The following is a 19,206-nucleotide window of genomic DNA, read 5'->3' as shown; positions in this document are numbered from 1 at the left end:
TGAACAGCTGCCCTGAAATTTATATGGGTGGTAAACAATTGTCATGAAATGAAAGCGACTGCCACAGATCTGGAGCACAGCAGCACCGGATCATGTCTCTGTCTGGACTTCTTTGCAAAATATGGCTAGCGTGATGCTAAGTCAACATAAAGAAAAATTACGCATCAGAGTCAGCTGACATGTGGAAAGAAACCGTCAACAGTCCCTATGTACATGTACTGCAATTTGTGCATTTTTTCTAACGGTCGCAAGGGACCACTCGAGATGAAAAGGTAAGAATGAGACCGGTGGAATATATGCACCGAGGAAGTGACTTTTACCGACCCTGTTAGCGCTGCGATAGTGTTAGCGATGTGGTAGCGTGTTGCTGCTGTGTTTGGTGTGTCTCAGTGATATTTACCGGTAAATTTCATTTTAAACGGCCCTGTTAGCGTTACCACTAGTGCGGCGTTAGCGCTAGCATTAAACTCTTTCTGTGTACCATCTTTGTTTTTAAATATCGCGGGTTTCAATGTAAAAAAAAAAAAGATTATTACACTGCACTTTTATTGGGTAGAGTGACAAGAACAATAATTACCGTAGTTTCTGGCCTATAAGTCGCAACTTTTTTCACACGCTTTCCACCCTGCGGTTTATGCTGTGATGCGGCTAATTTGTGGATTTTTTCCAACGGCCCCAAGAGGGCACTCGAGCGGAAAAGGTAAAAGTGAGACCGGTGGAAAATATGTGCCGAGGGAGTGACTTTTACCGGCCTTGTTAGTGCTGCGCTAGCGTTAGCGCTGTGCTAGCGTGTTGCTGCTGCTGTGCTACTGGCGCGTCTCAGTGATATTTACCGGTAAGTTTTACTTTAACTGGCCCTGTTAGCGTTAGCACTAGCGCAGCGTTAGTGCTAGCGTTACCTTAACCGTCTTTCTTTGGAAATATCTCGTGTTTCAATGTAATATAGAGATTTTTACACTGCACATTTATTGGGTAGGGAGACAAGAAGAATAATTACCGCAATTTCCGGCCTTTAAGCCGTGACTTTTTTCACACGCGTTCAACCCTGCGGTTTATGCAGTGATGCGGCTAATTTGTGCATTTTTTCTAACGGCCGCAAGGGAGCACTCGAGCTGAAAAGGTAAGAATGAGACCGGTGGAATATATGCGCCGAGGAAGTGACTTTTACCGGTCCGGCCTTGTTAGCGCTGTGCCAGCGTGTTACTGCTGTGTCTCGGTGAATTTTACCGGTATGTTGTTGTTTTTTTAACCAGCCCTGTTAGCGCGTCATTAGCGTTAAACTCTCTGTTTACCGTCTTTCTTTGTAAATATCTCGCGTTTCAATGTGGCCACTTGCGTCGTATGTATGTACCAAATGGTATTTCTTCTACAAAGGTACTCGGTGAGGCTTGTAACCAGGTACACTCTGTAGGCCGGGAATTTATCATTATTCCTATGATGCTTCCCTTTACCCATAACATCTTCAATAAAAGTAAATACTAAATGTAGAACTCAAATAAGAAGATGTTCGACGTTTTTACCCTACGAATGGAAATGTGAATTTTCCACTGCCGGGTCTCAATGACTGGTCTAAAATGTCCTGTAAATCATACCTTTGTTGTGCCTGCTTGCCAGATGATAAGCCCTGGATCTATAATGAACGTGCGTTTGCGTGTAGATGCTGTCCAGGTCCTGTTTCCAGGTGTCTGGGTTCAACGATCTGAGAAGCTGCTCCACGGTGTCAAAGGCGGCGATGGTTCGATCCAGGTCGTCTAATGAGAGGGGAACCTCTGTGACTGCTGCCGGGCCCAGACGACGGCTGTCCTAAGAAGCAAAGTCAAAAAATCTAATTATTCCAGCAAATGTATTTGCTAAATGTGTATTGTGTGTTTGACGCAAACAACATTATTGCGACCGCCCAAAAATTACACCACAAAAGGCACCTGGTTACAAGCCTCACAGAGTACTTTTGTAAAGGAAATACCATTTGGTACATACATACGCCGCAGCTGTGTAAAAGCCGCAAGTACCCACATTAAAACCCACGTTCAAACACGAGATATTAACAAAGAAAGACGGTACACAGAAAGAGTGTAACGCTGCGCTAAAGCTAGCGCTAATGCTACCACTGCGCTAACGCTAACAGGGCCGGTTAAAATAAAACTTCCCGATAAATATCACTGAGACACGCCAGTAACAAAGCAGTAACACGCTAGCACAGCGCTAACAGGGCCGGTAAAAGTCACTTCCTCGGCACATATATTCCACTGGTCTCACTCTTACCATTTCCGCTGGAGTGCCCCCTTGCGGCCGTTAGAAAAATACACAAATTATCCGCATCACAGCATAAATCACAGGGTTGAAAGCGTGTGAAAAAAGTCACGGTTTATAGGCTGGAAATTACGGTAATTATTGTTCTACCCAATAAAAGTGCATTGTAAAAATCTCTTTTTTTACATTGAAACCCGCATTGAAACATGAGATATTTACAAAGAAAGACAGTACACAGAAAGAGTTTAACGCTGGCGTTAAGGTAACACTAGCGCTGTGCTAACACTAGTGCTAATGCTAGCACTGCGCTAACTCTAAGAGTGCCGGTTAAAATAAAACTTACCGTTAAATATTACTGAGACACACCAGTAACACAGCAGCAACACGCTAGCACAGCGCTAACACTAGTGCAGCGCTAACAGGGCTGGTAAAAGTCATTTCCTTGGCACATATATTCCACCGGTCTCATTCTTACCTTTTCCGTGCACACAAAATGCACAAATTAGCTGCATCACCGCATAAACCACAGGGTTGAAAATGTGTGAAAAAAGTTGAGGCTTATAGGCTGGAAATTACGGTAATTATTGTTCTACCCAATAAAAGTGCAGTGTAAAAATCTCTTTTTTACATTGAAACCCGCTTTGAAACACGAGATATTTACAAAAAAGACGGTACACAGAAAGAGTTTAACGCTAGCGCTGCGCTAAAGCTAGTGCTAATGCTAGCGCCCCGCTAGTGCTAAAGCTAACAGGGCCTGTTGAAATAAATCTTCCCAGTAAATATCACTGAGACACACCAGTAACACAGCAGCAACACGCCAGCACATCGCTAACACTAGCGCAGCGCTACCTGGGTCGGTAAAAGTCACTTCCTCGGCACATATATTCCACCGGTCTCATTCTTACCTTTTCCGCTCTGGTGCCCCCTTGTGGCCTTTAGGAAAAAATGCACAAATTAGCCGCATAAACCGCAGGGTTGAAAATGTGTGAAAAAAGTCACGGCTCGTAGGCCAGAAATTACGGTAATTTTTTTTCCCATCACGTGCATTTAATAAATTGTATTCATGTGTCTCGTCTAATAACACTCCTCAGTATTATGTTGACACACATTGACGATAACAAGCTCCCTGCATCATTTTGAATGGGAAAACTGGGACAAACCGCGCAAATGTATCCCCATGCCGTGGTGCTCAAAACATACAGTACATACTGTACGTGCACATTGCGTACACGCCCACACGCGATCTCAATCCATGCGCGAAAAAGTGCCGCGCGCAACGACGCACGGTAATTATTATCATTTCACATGTCAACGACCACCGAGTGCTGACACGGAGACGTACAGAAATTGCCGGGATTACACGCGCTCGTATAAAAAAAAAAAAAAAAACAACCTTAGGCTACGAAAGGGTGACATTTTACATCTCAAGCCTCATGTATAAAATATACGGCATGGCGGATGCAAGAATCGGCTGTGCGCGTGTAATACGTGGCTGTGCCTTGGTCCGTGCATTATGTCGTAATTATTAATGCGACCATTAACGCTGCTTTGCGCTCAAGAATGGTCACGCAAAGTTCCCGGGGTTGGATGGGGGACAAGATTTTAAACCGTACAGTCTGCCCTAAAGCAAGAACGAGGGATTATTTACTGTAATTTCCGGCCGACAAGCTGCGACTTTTTTCACACGCATTCAACCCTGCGGTTTATGCGGTGATGCGGCTAATTTGTGCATGTTTTCTAACGGCCGCAAGGGGGCACTCGTGCAGAAAAGGTAAGAATGAGACCGGTGGAATATATGTGCAGAGGGAGTGACTTTTACCGGCCCTATTGCTGCGCTAGTGTTAGCGCTGTGGTGGCGTGTTGCTGCTGTGTTACTGGTGTGTCTCAGTGATATTTACCGGTACGTTTTATTTTAATCGGCCCCGTTAGCATGTGCCCAGTTGCGGCTTTCACACAGCTGCGGCGTATGCATGTACCAAATGATATTTCCTTTACAAATGTCCTTGTGACCATGTGCGCTCTGTAGGCCGGGAATCACGGCAGCTGCTGAAGTGACTCTTTAGCCTTTAGAGTGAGAGCGGTGGAATATATGTGCCGAGGAAGTGACTTTCACCGGTCCGGCCCTGTTCGCGCTGCGCTTTTGTGTTACTGTCGTGTCTCAGTGATTTTTACCAGTATGTTTTTTTTTTTTAACAAACCCAGTTAGCACGGCGCTAGCGTTAGCGTTAGCATTAGCGCGGCGGCGCTAGCATTAAACTCTCTGCGTACCGTCTTTCTTTGTACATATCTCGTATTTCAATGTGGGCACTTGCGGCTTTGACACGGCTGCGTCCTATTTATGTACCAAATGGTATTTCCTTTACAAATGTATTCGGTGAGGCTTATAACCAGGTGCGATCAGTAGACCGGGAATTACGGTAGCTGCTGAACTGACTCTTGAGCCTTTTGAGTGAGAGTGGTGGAATATATGTGCCGAGGAAGTGAGCTTTACCAGTCCGGCCCTGTTAGCGCTGCGCTAGTGTGTTATTGTCATGTCTCAAGTGATTTTCACCAGTATGATTTTTTTACCAGCCCTATTTGTGCGGCGCTTGCGTTAGCATTAGCGCAGCGGCGCTAGCATTAAACTCTCAGCCTACCGTCTTTCTTTGTAAATATCTCGCGTTTCAATGTGGGCACTTGCGGCTTTTACACAGCTGCGGCCCAAGTATGTACCAAATGGTATTTCCTTTACAAATGTATTCGGCGAGGCTTGTAACCAGGTGCGCTCTGTCGGCCGGGTATTAATAAACTTTAACACTGAACTCTAAATTCAGCCGATGACACGTCTTCAGATGGACGGAATTGAATTCATGCGTTGCTGAACTTACAATTCTGGTTCCATTCGAAGGCAAATGTTGATTAAATTTGATACTTAAAGGATTCACAGAACCGGTGCGGGACTCACCGACATGGTGACGGCCTCCCAGTTGGTTTGGGATGCAGGCAAAGGCGTCTCAGCCTGGAGAGAAGCATGGCAGTAAATAAATGATCGCTTCAGCCATTGATTGGTGAAGGTGCTCATTAGTTATTCATGGTCAATACTTTATGGTGAGTTTTTAGCAGCCTTTTGCGGAGGTGCTCAAATAGAAATCTGAAAGGTCCAAAATCCATTTGGTGAGGATGGACAGATCATATTCTGTACAAAGTGTTCTTTTCACCAAACAAGGACAGAAATATAAATTACAATAAAATGGAACTCGAGCTTAAAATAAATATTTGAGTAAAACAAAACGTGTCCCTGTCATAAATCCAAAACAAATGGCCTAGGACATGGGTGTCAAACTCATTTTTTTCGCGGGCCACATTTGTAGTTCTGGTTTCCCTCAGAGGGCCGTTGAATCATCTCATCATATTTTTGGAATTGGAACTCAGGGGTAATGGTTTTTTTTTTCCCAACTCTTCATGTTTGGTAACACAAAAATGCTTGTAATATCTCAGCTATACAATTTATGATACTCGACAATTTGAAATTTTGATCCCGATTTTTACAGGAATCATGGAAATTGACGCTTTGCGGACCACATAAAATCGTGCGGCGTGCCGGATCTGGCCCCCGTGCCTTGAGTTTGACACCTGTGGCCTAGGAGGTGGTTAGTTTTTTTTTTTTTAAATGTAAAATATATCATGAGGCTTCACACTTACTGTGTTTGTGTGTGTGTTTGAGACTTAGCGACGGATGCAAAGTAAATTGCACGATTGACAAGCAAAACAATCGAACGGATAACGGCTAATGCTAAAAAGAGGCTCAGAGCATGCTTGTATGCCGCTGCTTATCTGGAAAAAAAAATCACAGATCGCATACACGTACTCTAGAACCTCAAAATCCAATTTCTTTGTCAGCTATAAATTTGGCAAAATGTTGTCCAAGAACTATAACACATCCAGTTGCTCAAAAGAGTGATTTTAGAGTCGTGCGTCAAACAAGTGCACAAGTGGGAAAGGTCTGGTCTGAAGCCAAAGTAGGAAGTGCAGGATGAGATGGTGTGTCATTTTAAAATTCCACCTTGGAAAATGCACAAAAAGCTAATTCTGTATTTTAAATACAGGGAGTCAACATAAAATAACGTCGTCGGTAGCTCGCGAGAGGCTGGCTGCTTGAAAAATAGATCCTGGGGTAAAAAAAAATAAAAGTCTGGGCACCCCTGGTCTATGCCGTTAATAGTGTTAAAGCAAATAATGAGTGTCTTTGATATATTAAAGTTGAAGAATGGCCTAGAGAAAAAGGGTCAAATGACTTTAATGTGACAAGTCTAAAATCTGTTGGGCAAAAACCGATTCAAACCCGTTCAGGCCCTCACACATCAAATTCAGTCTTTGGAGCATCTCGGGTGCGGATGTGGAAAGATCGCTGACCCACCGGAGTTATGTTGTTATTCTGTGCATCTGCAAATGTTCACATGAAAGTCTGTTTTGGTGTGTATATATATATATATATATATATATATATATATATATATATATATATATATATATATATATAATGAGTGCGTTCAGACATGCGTCTCGACCAGCTGCATAAATGAGCTCAGAGGCTTTTCCCGTAAACGCTTGCGAGCTTCCACAACGCGGCCTCTCGTCTCCTTTTAAGGCGAAACGCATCACGTCGCGTACATCTGGGCAACTTCCACGGCCTTTAAGAAAGAGATTGCAGGAAACATTGGCGTACAGAAACCTTTTTCCTTTGATATGAAGCAAAGGAACATCACCTGACAGATGAACAAACCTTCTTCCCCTCTTTTTTTTCCCAATATTGTTTGATTGGATGATGTATGAAACAATATTGCTCACTGGAAAAACATCAGCGAGTACGGCGTCACCGCTGGTGCCGCGACCTTATTTACAGAAGCGGTCGGGTGGGGGGGGGTGGGGCACGGGGGGGCTGCCCTTTGTCACCTCCATTTGGTACATTTGACAGCAGAGGATAAAGTGTGTCATATTTGGCCGCTAAGGCCCCGGCGTCTCGCTGTCAACTTTGACCTCGCAAAGCGAGTTAATAAGAGGACACTGACGCTAAAAAAAAAAAAAAAAAAACATACTCGGCACTCCTAAGGCGACTTATCGGCGTCTTGTTATTATTTTGGTTATCTTCATGACGCAAACATTAGGATACAACGTGGCGGTCGTCCATTTGACCATTTCGGCTACATTTTTGAAATCATGTGATCGTCTTCGTTTCCTTTCGGCTTGTCCCGTTAGGGGTCCCAACAGCGTGTCATCTTTTTTCCATCTAAGCCCATCTCGTGCATCTTCCTCTCTCACACCCACTGTCGTCAGGTCTTATCTCATAGCATCCATCAACCTTTTATTTGGTCTTCCTCTCGCTCGTTTGCCTGACATCTCCATCCTCAATACAATACAGCGGTGTGTAGGTTCTCGACCACAAGCCGTTCCAAAAGGCCGGGTTGAAAAGTGAAACGTTTGAAAACCAAAGCGTTTTTTCCCATTACAATGAATGGGAAATGAAATAATGCGTTCCAAGCATTGCCCTTCATCCTAGCAGAGACTTCTCTGTCACATAACACACCAGACACCTTCCACCAGCTGTTCCAACCTGCTTGGAGCCGTTTCTTCACTTCCTTACCACACTCATCATTGTTCTTGATAGTTGACGCCAAGTATCCTTGAAATCCTGTGATGGAGCTGCCCAAAACTTGACATTTTTTTTTTTGTGTGTGTGTTGCTCACATTTCCAGCTAATCGTGCTTCTAAACTCACCATTCAATTACAAGCTGATTATTGATTTTTAGAAGTGCTATACATCACAGTAGCCTGCCTGTATGGGTTTTGTTGCTTTCCCAAGCTTTATGTTTCCACACAAATGCAGCTCAGCCCTTGTTTTCTGACAACTTCTCCGCCGTCTCCTTCTGTTCGGCTCTCTCAGCGCAGTCATTTAAGTCATTAGCCGACTTGCCGATATCATCTCAGACACCTGCTCTCTCTTTTCAGAGATGCATCCTCTCTCTTCCACGTCTCCACATCTCCTTCCCTCTTATCAGTCTGACAGCTCCGAAGAGAACAAATTAGACCTGCGAGCCACACGACTTCAGCCCCGCTCGTGAGATTGTGTGTCCACTATCACGCCGACGAGAAACTGCACAAATGGGTACAATTCATCAGAGGGGGTGATTAGATGGGAATTTGACAAGGAGAGTGAGACGATACGGAGAGCGGGGGAAAGTCATCTATTTCTCAAATGTGAGCAAAATTAGGTTGCGAGTGTGGCGCTTTGCTTGTTTGCATGTAAACACGTCAACGGAAGCGATAATACCTGCGTGCCGCGTCTGCACGGCGGATCGTAATGACAGCCAGCTGTGACGTGAAAAACCAACGAAGAATGAAAGCGAAGGATGTTCGACAAACGCGCCGTTTCTCTCTGCGGCGCGGCCTCGCGTCGCGCCGTATTTTTCTTTTCTTTCCGCAGATAATGAGCAATGTTCAGCCCCCATCTGCGACATAAAAGAGGAAGCCAGACAGCATCTTAAAATGACTTTCCGTCGCTCCGCCGCTATTTCCCTCCTCCTTTTTCCCTTTGATTGCAGGGCGAACATCAAGAGGTCCTTTCTTTCTTCTTTCCTCTTCCCGACAAAACGATTAAAATGATTTCCTAATCTACTTATGTGACAGCCACAAAAAGAAAATGTTCCTGTCGTAACCCCCGCGGCACCTCGGCTCCGTCCGTCCCCCCCGTCCATCCACTTATTTTATTGCTTACCCAGTTCAGGGTCAACTGTGAAGCAGAAGCCGATTCCAGTGTGGGTTGCTCACCATCCGATCACGGGACAAAGTCATGAGCAAGGCTTGGCCACTGCCGGGAGGGGCCCGGCCAGGCCACTGCTCTGGGCGGCGACACCTGTCACCCCCGGTCACAGCTCTTTCAGGCATTTAAGTTGGAGTTTTTGTCACTGGCATTTGCCAGTTTGTGGCCTTGCGTAAGTGAGTTGCATTCACTGCCTGTGGGACTCTCCGTTTCTCCGCGTAAGTCACAGTAACCCTAGTCACAGCGATTCTGTGCCCCTTTGTTTGATCCTGTCCTGTTGAGTTTTTAGTTTGTTGCATAGTCACTGGACCTTGCTGCATGTCTTTTGGATCCCGCCTAGCCTAGCGTTTCTGTACTTCTGGCTTGTTGGACTGCTACACCGTGTATGACCCAGTTTCCAGAATAGACCAAATTGTACATTATGCCTCTGTCTCAAAGTCCTGCATTTGGGTCCGCCCCCGTACCAGAGGTTCGAGACAGACAGAACCGCAACATGCAAACCCCACCCTTGCAGGGATCCAAACCCAGACTCTTTTGCCTCTTAGACAGACATGCTATCCATGTGTTCGACCAGGATAAAAAACCTTGTCTCTTCTCCTCTTGGCTACTGTACAGCTACACGAGTCAGTATAGGAAAAATGAGTTATTATTTCTTTTCATCTTGAAAGGACAAATTTTAATGCGTGGGCTGCTTAAAAAAAATACCAATGCAATAAAGCCTCCGTTCTCAAACATCCTCGTTTTTGAACGAATCGGATTGCAGACGAAAATTTTTAGATTTTTTTGCTTCCGTTTTTGAATGAAAATCGGTACTCGAACGCCCCCGACAAAACCCAGAAATAATATATTCCACGCGGCCAGGCCAGCTGACCCACGACGCGCTTTGTTGTGAATTCCCTAGCCGCTGAAAAAAAACGGAAATGACGTAACGCGCGCGGCGCAACCAGCACGCTTTTGTTATTCTGTATAACGCAACCTCGATACACAAACGTGTCGCGGTAGTGAGTGTTATTGTTGTTCTTATCAAGGACTACCGTAAAAACCCCCAATTATGGCTCCAAAGAAGGAAAGTTGCTTGTTTAAAGTTATTCTGCGTTTTTGTTAATAAAAAATAAGTTTACAAAGCTGGGGGCCGAGTCGCTGCAGATACGGCAATGCGCTCCCAGCCTAGCCTACTCTACTACTAAAGCATATATTTTAAGCAAAAAATAAATACAATTCTTAAATTATTTTATGATGTAAAGTATTTAAACTATACATGTATTTCTACTTTGCAGTTTATTATCAGGAAAAAAGCTTTAAAAAAGCTTGAAAAAGCTTAATTTTTTAGGCTTGGAATACATTATTTCTTTTTCCATTCATTGTAATGGGAAACATCGATTCGGTTTTCGAACAAATCACTTCTGGAACGTATTGTGGTCGAGAACCGAGGCATCACTATATTTCTTTTCTTTCTGGACCAAATAAAAGTTTGCAGAGAGAAAAATCTGATACTTTCAGAAAATGATACTCTGGACTTAAAATTTTCGATGATATTAAACCTGTTGCAAATTTCCAACCCCTGCCCGGAAAGGGTTAAAAAGCCCAATTTCTTAGGCTTGGAACACATTCTTTCTTTTCCCATTGATTGTAATGGGAAATATCGATTGGGTTTTCAAACAAATCACTTCTGGAACCGTTTTCTGGAACGGATTGTAGTCGAGAACCGAGGCACCACCTTACCTTAGATGATACTATACACAGAAAATGTACCCTTTGCCTCAAGTCTGATCAAGCTCATTATCTTCCCTATTCCCGTCGAGTTTTTTAGTTCAAGACGGGAACAATAAAAGTGTTTTTTAAAATTTGTTTCATTTTTAACTGACACTTGAACAGCAGTGCAGAGTTTGAGCATGTGATTCGGAAGAGACGTTAACGCGTATTGCGGCAGAGAGTGAACGTCGCCAAGATAAAGTATCTCGCGCTCAAAGTCCATTGTGAGGCGGCTGCTCCTCAGAAGTCTCTGAGGGCATCCGTGACAAGTCCAGATGGAAGGACCTTTGGGACAGGTGACCCCTGGATGACCTCGGATCCAAAGTGATGATTTTAAAATTGGGCACTTGTGTGGCATATGGGCCAGATTGTAATGTGTGCCGTCAAACTACCATCAGCAAACGTGCCGGTGAATCGAGTTTGTATCATGGTCGCCTTGCGGATTTATTATTTTTTTGGAAGTGATTTAAATCCATTCTTATTTAAATAAGGTTTGAGGTTACTTCACCTCTGAGATGTAGATCTGTGGGGGGGGGGGGGGGGGGAAGACTATAAAGCAAAACACAGGAGAGATCCGCATCTGTGATGCAGTTCGGGCCAGCCAGGACAAAATCGAACATGCTGTCAGTCTCCTACCGAAAATATTCTTTCAGCAGTGTCAAGGAAGTGATTTGAAACGAAAAGCAAAAACAATTCTTGACGTGAGTTTCATTGATGGATTCAATATGGACTAGCGTGTCGTGTGGACTGTCCCGAGATGATAATACCGCTACATCAGCGCATGCGCCATGATTATTATTCATGATTGTTGTACGGACAGTTTTTTGAAAAACAATACAAGTGCAAATCTAACAAAATATAAATACAGATCATTCCTAATATTCTGAGCATATTGCTAGCGGCAAATTGGTGGTGCGCATTGTACAGTGGTAGAAGGGTTTTCCTGATTATATAGGTCAACTTTGGCATTATACTCGAGAAATTACGGCACATGCACCATGATTATTATTAATGATTGTTGTACGGGAAGTTTTTGAAAAACAATACGAGAGCAAATCTAACAAAATATAAATACAGATCATTCGTAATATTCTGAGAATATGGGTAGCGGCAAATTGGTGGTACGTATTGTACAGTGGTAGAAGGGTTTCCTGATTATTTAGGTCAACTTTAGGGGTGCGCATTATACATCGGGACGCATTATACTCGAGAAATTACGGTGTATATATTTTTTAGTTAAGTTAAAACCAATGTTTGAACCAGCAATGATGTTTCACCACGTCAATGGTTTTTTTTTTTTTTTTGACCATGGGAAACATTGTTTTGAATGCCTAGAAATGTGTCTAACAGCATCCCAGAAGACTTTAGAGGTCCGGGTTAGAGGTTTGGGGGAAGTAGCTTCAGCAGAGAAACCCAGACTTCCCTTACCCCAGCCACTTCTTCCAGCTCTTCCGGAGAGATCTCGAGGCTTTCCCAAGCCAACTGAGAGACATAGTCTCTCCAGTGTGTCCTGGGTCATCCTCGGGGTCTCTTTCCAGTGGGACATGCCCGGAACACCTCACCAGGGATCTGATGCCCCGGCCACCTCATCTGGTTCCTCTCAATGTAGAGGAGCATTGACCGAGCTTCTCACCCTATCTCTAAGGGAGAGCCCGGACACCCTGCGGAGGAAACTCATTTCGCCCGCTTGTATCCGGGATCTTGTTCTTTCGGTCACGACCCGCAGCTCATGCCTCATCGGTGAGGGTGGGAACGTAAATCGACCTTTGCCTTTCGACTTAGCTCCCTCTTTACCACAACGGACCGATACAAAGGCCGCCTTTAGAGGTTCCCCTGTTAGCTTTAAAAGCTAACAGTCTAATTACGAGCGACATTTAGAAAGCAAACAAATGTTAGTTTTATTCTGATTTTGGGTCGAATATGTGGCCCAAAAAATGCCTGTACTTGAGCAAGGCAGCAAACCCTCAGGAGGCTCGCTTGTCTTCCGCCTCCCTTACGCTGACATTTCCTCGTTTGTGCGTCTCGATAAGCTCCTTTTTGTAGCAAAAACATTCCATACACATTTATTTAATCCTTAGTGGGGAGAGTGAAGGCTTGGATATGTTGCAGGTGATTTTTTTTCTGATCAGATCACTATTTTTTCATTTTTTTCTTTTTTTTAAAATGAACGTACGTCTATCTCTCCCTGCAGAAAATCGAAGGAAACAGAGTCAAAGTAACATCTCGCCAGATGTGAAAGTCCCAAAAGAACAACTCGGGAATCGCTCGCGATAGCTGAGTGTGTGTGTGTGTGTGTGTGCATTTGTGTGTTTGTGCGTCTCACCAGGAATGAATAGTAAAGTTTGAATCCCGGCTTTGCGACAAAGTAATCGTCGGACTTAAAGGTTATTTTGAGGACGTTGGACTTGGAGTTGAGACTGGGCGGTGCTTTGTGGCCACACCAGCGGCCCCAAACTATTGTGCTGGACTCTGATTGGTCCTCCACTTCCACAAAGTCATACCTGCGGAATATAAAAATAACAAAATAGAAAAAAAAGAGGAGGAGGAAGACACCAACAAAAACATTAGTTATTACAGTATATGAGACGTTCAGAAAATCACGTTCATGATAGAATTGCTCAGCTCAGGTTAAAGTTGCAGAATATTTCCGAGAATATTGGATATTATGTTGAACCTTAGGCCTAATTTTACCAAAACACTGGACGATTGTGACCTTTCGTCCGGGTTGCGGAGGAGATTTGCCCCATCTGAGCGTTTTAATTGCAGGTTTAATTCCGTCCAAATAATTGGCGGATCGCCCTCTTCATTGTTTGTTCACTTTCTGTTGATGAGACACCGCAGTTGCCGGCTCAGTGATTAGAGAGCAATATTTTCTCCGTCGTTTTTGTCGCATCATTTGATTTTTTTGGCCTCATTTGCCCTCCTTCGGCATTATTTGGCATACATTTTATTGTTTTTTTTTTTTACTGGATCAATGCTGGGCTTCTGTATCATTGCAGTTGTGAAGGTTTTCAATATATTGACGAATATTTATGCAGAATTCCTCGGCTCATTCAATCTTAATTATTTAAAATGTTACAGTTTGAAACATGATTTTTATTGAAATTGAGTTTTGTAAATGCAGTATTAGTGAAACACAAGCATTGCCTGGAATTACAACTTTAATGTAATATACAGCAGACATGTTATGAAAAGCACCAATAGTTGTGATATCGATCAAATAGAAATATTTAATATAAATTCTTTCTCCTTTCAAAGGTTTTCCCCCCCCTCTTCATCCCCACTGCTGTTGCTTTCTTGGTGTTTTTTTTTTGTTTGTTTGTTTGTTTTTTTTGCTTACAAAGGAAAGCGTGCCGCATATGGTCACTGAAAAGATTAGCATGTTTAGTTTCCTCAACTCTCAAGGATGAGCTTGTTTGGCCAAAAAAAAAAAAAAAAAAAGTGAACTACCCTTTGTCTACCGCATCCATCTGTTCGTTGTTGTGCATCAATTGATATTTTGCTTACGCGCATTACTCGCCTAATCACGTCCGTGTCTTAATAACAGCGTCAGTATAAACTTAAAGTCTTGTTGACTGGGCCTTTTCTTTTATCTTTTCATGACTTTAGGTGGTTTCTTCCGTGTGTCTTCAGCATCATACCATTTTCCCGTCATCCATCCACAGGACAGGTGTCAAACTCAAGGCCCGGGGGCCAGATCCGGCCCGCCATATGGTTTTACATGGCCCGCGAAGGCAAATCCTGTGTGTCAACTTCCAGGATTTTTGTTAAAATTTCAAATTGCCATGTCATAAATGACAACTTTGAGATATTGCTAGCCTTTCTGTGTCACCAAACATGAACAATAGTCAAAAAATTATTTTTTTTTAAATTCCAAAACAGTTCAGGACAGGTGTCAAACTCAAGGCCCTGGGGCCAGATCCAGCCCGCCATATGGTTTTATTGCTAGCCTTTCTGTGTCACCAAACATGAACAATAGTCAAAAAATTATTTTCCAAAATAGTTCATAAATTGCATGTGTACCGTAATTCCTGGCCTACAGAGCGCACCTGGTTATAAGCCTCGCCTGGTACATTTGTAAAGGAAATACCATTTGGTACATAAATTAGCTGTAGCTGTGTAAAAGCCGCAAGTACCCACATGGAAACCGACATTGAAAGGCGAGAAATTTACAAACAAAGATGGTACACAGAAAGAATTTAATGCTAGCGCTGCGCTAAAGCTAGTGCTAATGCTAGCACCTCGCTAGTGCTAAAGCTAACAGGGTCGGTTGAAATAAATCTTACCAGTAAATATCACTGAGACACGCCACGCTAACAGGGCCGGTAAAAGTCACTTCCTCGGCACATATATTCCACCGGTCTAATTCTTACCTTTTCCGTGGACACAAAATGCACAAATTAGCTGCATCACCGCATAAACCGCAGGGTTGAAAAGTTTAACGCTAGCGCCGCCGCCGGGCTAACGCTAAAAATCAGGGGACACCAACGCGTTGCCCGTGGGCGAATGGTAGCCCGCGAGGACGATATAAGGCCCCTGCGCGGTATGATCTAAAAATACCATAGGCCACAAATTGTTACTATTATTTCTGTTTTTAATTCTGAATCTGACTTGCTTAGGTGAATTAAAATTTTAAATTACCTGTAATGTCATTTACTACAATAAATTAAAACAAAAATATTTGATGTACGTGTAATGAACTGAGTCTGAAATTTGCCGCAAACAGGTCACGGAGCCCTTCATACGATCGGTGCTCACGAAGTAGCGCTCAGCCTCAAAAAACTTGCTGACACCTGCGCTAAAGCTAGCGCCGCCGCGCTAATAGGGCCAGTTTTAAAAAAAAAAAACATACTGGTAAAAATAACAGACACGGCACTAACACGCTAGCGCAACGCTAACAGGGCCGGACTTGTAAAAGTCACTTCCTCGGCACATATATTCGGTCTCACTCACTCTCGAGTGCCCCCTTGCGGCCGTTGCACAAATTAGCCGAATCGCCGCATAAACCGCAGTCTTCAAACCGTGTGAAAAAAGTCGCGGCTTATAGGGCGGAAATTATGGTAAATATAATGACGTGATTACAAATTTTCATAACAGCTTTCTGAGGGAAACCACAACTTCATTGAGGCTGGCGGCAAAAATGAGTTTGACACCCCTGTTTTTACAGGATACATTCCCCAGGTGTTACCTGCACACATTGTTCTCCGCCTCCTCGAGGCCAAAGTGCCCATCGAATTCCAAGTGTATCCTGCTTCCCGGCGGCGACACCAGCGTCCACGACAGCAGCAGATTGCGCGGGTACGAGTTGGGGAAGCGTGGGCTGTGGATGACTCCGCCCAGCGGTGTAACGCTGATGTTGTCCCCTTTTCGGTACAAGTCTGCGGTGAGACATTTCGTTGTCCGTTAGCAAGCGTTAACAAGCAAGCGTTCAGTCATGTCAAAACTGGGCCGAGTTCTTTCTTTTCAGAAATTTGAAATGTCATGGGAACAGAAACGTCACCAGTTTCCTTTCACACAAAGCTAAAAACAAGTTTAAAGAAAAAAAACACATGAAAATCAGAAGATGTGAAAAAAAATATCTAAGAACGACAAGTTACAAGCCTCACCGAGTATTTTTGTAAAGGAAATACCATTTGGTACATGCATACGCCGCAGCTGTGTAAAAGCTGCAAGTACGCACATTGAAACCCACATTGAAACACGAGAACGGTACACAGAAAGAGTTTAATGCAAGCTAACGCTAGCGCGCTAATGATGGCGTTAACGCTAACATGGCCGATTAAAATAAAACTTACTGGTAAATATCAATGAGACACGCCAGTAAAACAGCAGCAGCCCTAACCCAAACACGAGATATTTACAAAGAAAGACGGTACACAGAAAGAGTTTAAAGGAAGCTCTAACGCTAGTGCGCTAATGCTAGTGTTAACGCTAACATGGCCGATTAAAATAAAACTTACTGGTAAATATCACCGAGACACGCTAGTAATACAGCACCAGCCCTAACCCAAACACGAGATATTTGCAAAGAAAGACGGTACACAGAAAGAGTTTAATGCAAGCTCTAATGCTAGTGCGCTAATGATAGTGTCAACGCTAACATGGCCGATTAAAATAAAACTTACTGGTAAATATCATTGAGACACGCCAGTAAAACAGCAGCAGCCCTAACCCAAACACGAGATATTTACAAGGAAAGACGGTACACAGAAAGAGTTTAAAGGAAGCTCTAACGCTAGTGCGCTAATGCTAGTGTTAACGCTAACATGGCCGATTAAAATAAAACTTACTGGTAAATATCACCGAGACACGCTAGTAATACAGCAGCAACCCTAACCCTAACACGAGATATTTTCAAAGAAAGAGTTAAACGCCAGCACGGTGCTAGCGTTATCGCTAACATTAGCACTAACACTAACTGGACCAGTTAAATAAAAATTACCAGTAAACATCACTGAGACACGCCAGTAACACAGCAGCAACACGCTAGCACAGCACTAACACTGGCGCAGCGCTAACAGAGCCGGTAAAAGTCACTTCCTCGGCACATAAATTCCACCGGCCTCATTCTTACCTCACCCGCTCGAGTGCCCCCTTGCGGCCGTTAGAAAAATGCACAAATTAGCCGCATCACCGCATAAACGCGCAGGGTTGAAAGCGTGTGAAAAAAAAGCCGCGGCTTGTAGACCGGAAATGACGGTACGTGAATATCGCATTGAGTCCAATTCTGATTCTATTTCAGTGATTTCAGTGAAATCTGGAGATAATCGAACTTGAGTGTGATCAGTGAAACTTAAACCAAAAAAAAAAAAAAAATTCACAATTTAATTATTGATGATTATTTTCCTAAAGGGTCAGGTAACTTTGAATAGCGTTTTCCTTCATAAATCCAAATCATAATTTAAAATAAGCATTTGAAGTTAAATTGTTCACCGCCGGATACTTTTATGCTAAGTTTATGGCGCTCGGTGCAGACACCACTTTACTTTTTTTTTTTTTGTTCCCAAAAGAGGCTCGAGTCCCCGTATAATGCGGCTGCGTAAGCAGATTAATATCTTTAATAAATAAGGAATACCTGCCGTAGACTCGCGTACACTTACGCACGCCCTGAAGGTCGAGCGGCAAGCTGAAGAGGGCTGACGGGGCTTTTTTTTTTTCCTCCTGAATTGTGTGGATTTCATAAGAGGGAGCTGAATGTATAATCAAGGCAGCGCAGTCTGCACGGCAGAATGTTGACGATGAAGCTTTGGCCTCCTTCTTCCGCTTCTACTTTTTTTCTCCCCAATTCATCCTCCTGTTAAGGGTTGTTTTATTTGCTTCGCGATGTTATTTCATTGATCGATTCGCTCACAAATGCACCTAAAGGATATTGGTTCCATCCATCCATCCATTTTCATAGCCGCTTATCCTCACAGGGGTCGCGGGGAGTGCTGGAGCCTATCCCGGCTGTCAACAGGCAGGAGGCGGGGTACACCCTGAACTGGTTGCCAGTCAAATGCAGGGCACATAGAGACAAACAGCCACATTCACAATCACACCTAGGGGCAATTTAGAGTATTTGTACCATTAATGCCTAAACTATCTAGATCAGGGGTGCCAAGATTTTTTTTACCCCTCGATCTACTTTTCAAGCAGCCAGCCTCTCGCAAGGTACAGACGATGGGGGGAGACGATGATGACGCTCCCAAACCGTTAATGTTATGTTGCCGCCTATCTTTAAAATACAGAATTAGCTTTTTGTGCACTGCATTGTCAGTGCTTTCATCCTGGAACAGGCTGTGCCAAGGTGGAATTTTAAAAATGACACACCATCTCATCCTGCACTTTCGACTTTGGCTTCAGACCAGACCTGTCCCACTCGGAAAAGAGAAAATCTTGTCCAGTTTAACTCAATTTTCTTCGATTTTTCACATACTCCGACAGTCATTGCATCTTTAAACAACCGCATTTGTTTTTTAACTTTCTCCATTAATATTGAAAGTAAACATAAGCAGCATGTCTTGCTCGTCTTTGCTCTACGTTGCCCGGACTGCGTTGCTAACTAAAGCAGCGGTGGTGGACGCTGTCATTATAAAACACAATAATGGGCTGCGAAAGTACTGTAACATTTGTAATTATGATTATGAATCTTTAAGAGCGGAGGGGGGCGGTGTCAGGTATACTCTGAAAAAGAGTGTTGTTGTTAGAGAAAGTTCCGTGTGCTGCCTAAAAGAAACCAGTGGCTTCTTCTTTTCATTTTTTTACAGTACGTATGTGAATTGTGCCATCGGATGTAACAATCAGTCATCCCTCAGTCTTGAATCACTTTGCAAAAATTTCTTTGCGCTTAACGCTGAATATCTGTGGAATTCACGCGGGCAGCTTAGAAGGAACAATTGGCACGCCGTCCCGCGATCGACCAAGACTGC

At 43.6% G+C, this 19,206-nt stretch overlaps 1 protein-coding gene across 1 annotated transcript in view; it reads right to left on the bottom strand.

The window, feature by feature from the left end:
• pdgfd (platelet derived growth factor d) overlaps nt 1-19,206 on the bottom strand; it is a 52,774-nt gene that overhangs the window by 10,947 nt on the left and 22,621 nt on the right. The window contains exons 2-5 of the mRNA XM_061826795.1: nt 15,987-16,176; nt 13,122-13,299; nt 5,195-5,248; nt 1,593-1,803 (exon numbers count right to left, since the gene is read on the bottom strand). Coding sequence (XP_061682779.1) covers nt 1,593-1,803; nt 5,195-5,248; nt 13,122-13,299; nt 15,987-16,176 — 633 coding nt within the window. The remainder of the gene's footprint in view (nt 1-1,592; nt 1,804-5,194; nt 5,249-13,121; nt 13,300-15,986; nt 16,177-19,206) is intronic.

Source organism: Syngnathoides biaculeatus, chromosome 8 (assembly GCF_019802595.1).
Source record: "Syngnathoides biaculeatus isolate LvHL_M chromosome 8, ASM1980259v1, whole genome shotgun sequence".
NCBI lineage: Eukaryota > Metazoa > Chordata > Actinopteri > Syngnathiformes > Syngnathidae > Syngnathoides > Syngnathoides biaculeatus.
The sequence above is the reverse complement of the archived record's forward strand: the minus strand, read 5'-3'. Positions and strand labels throughout refer to the sequence as shown.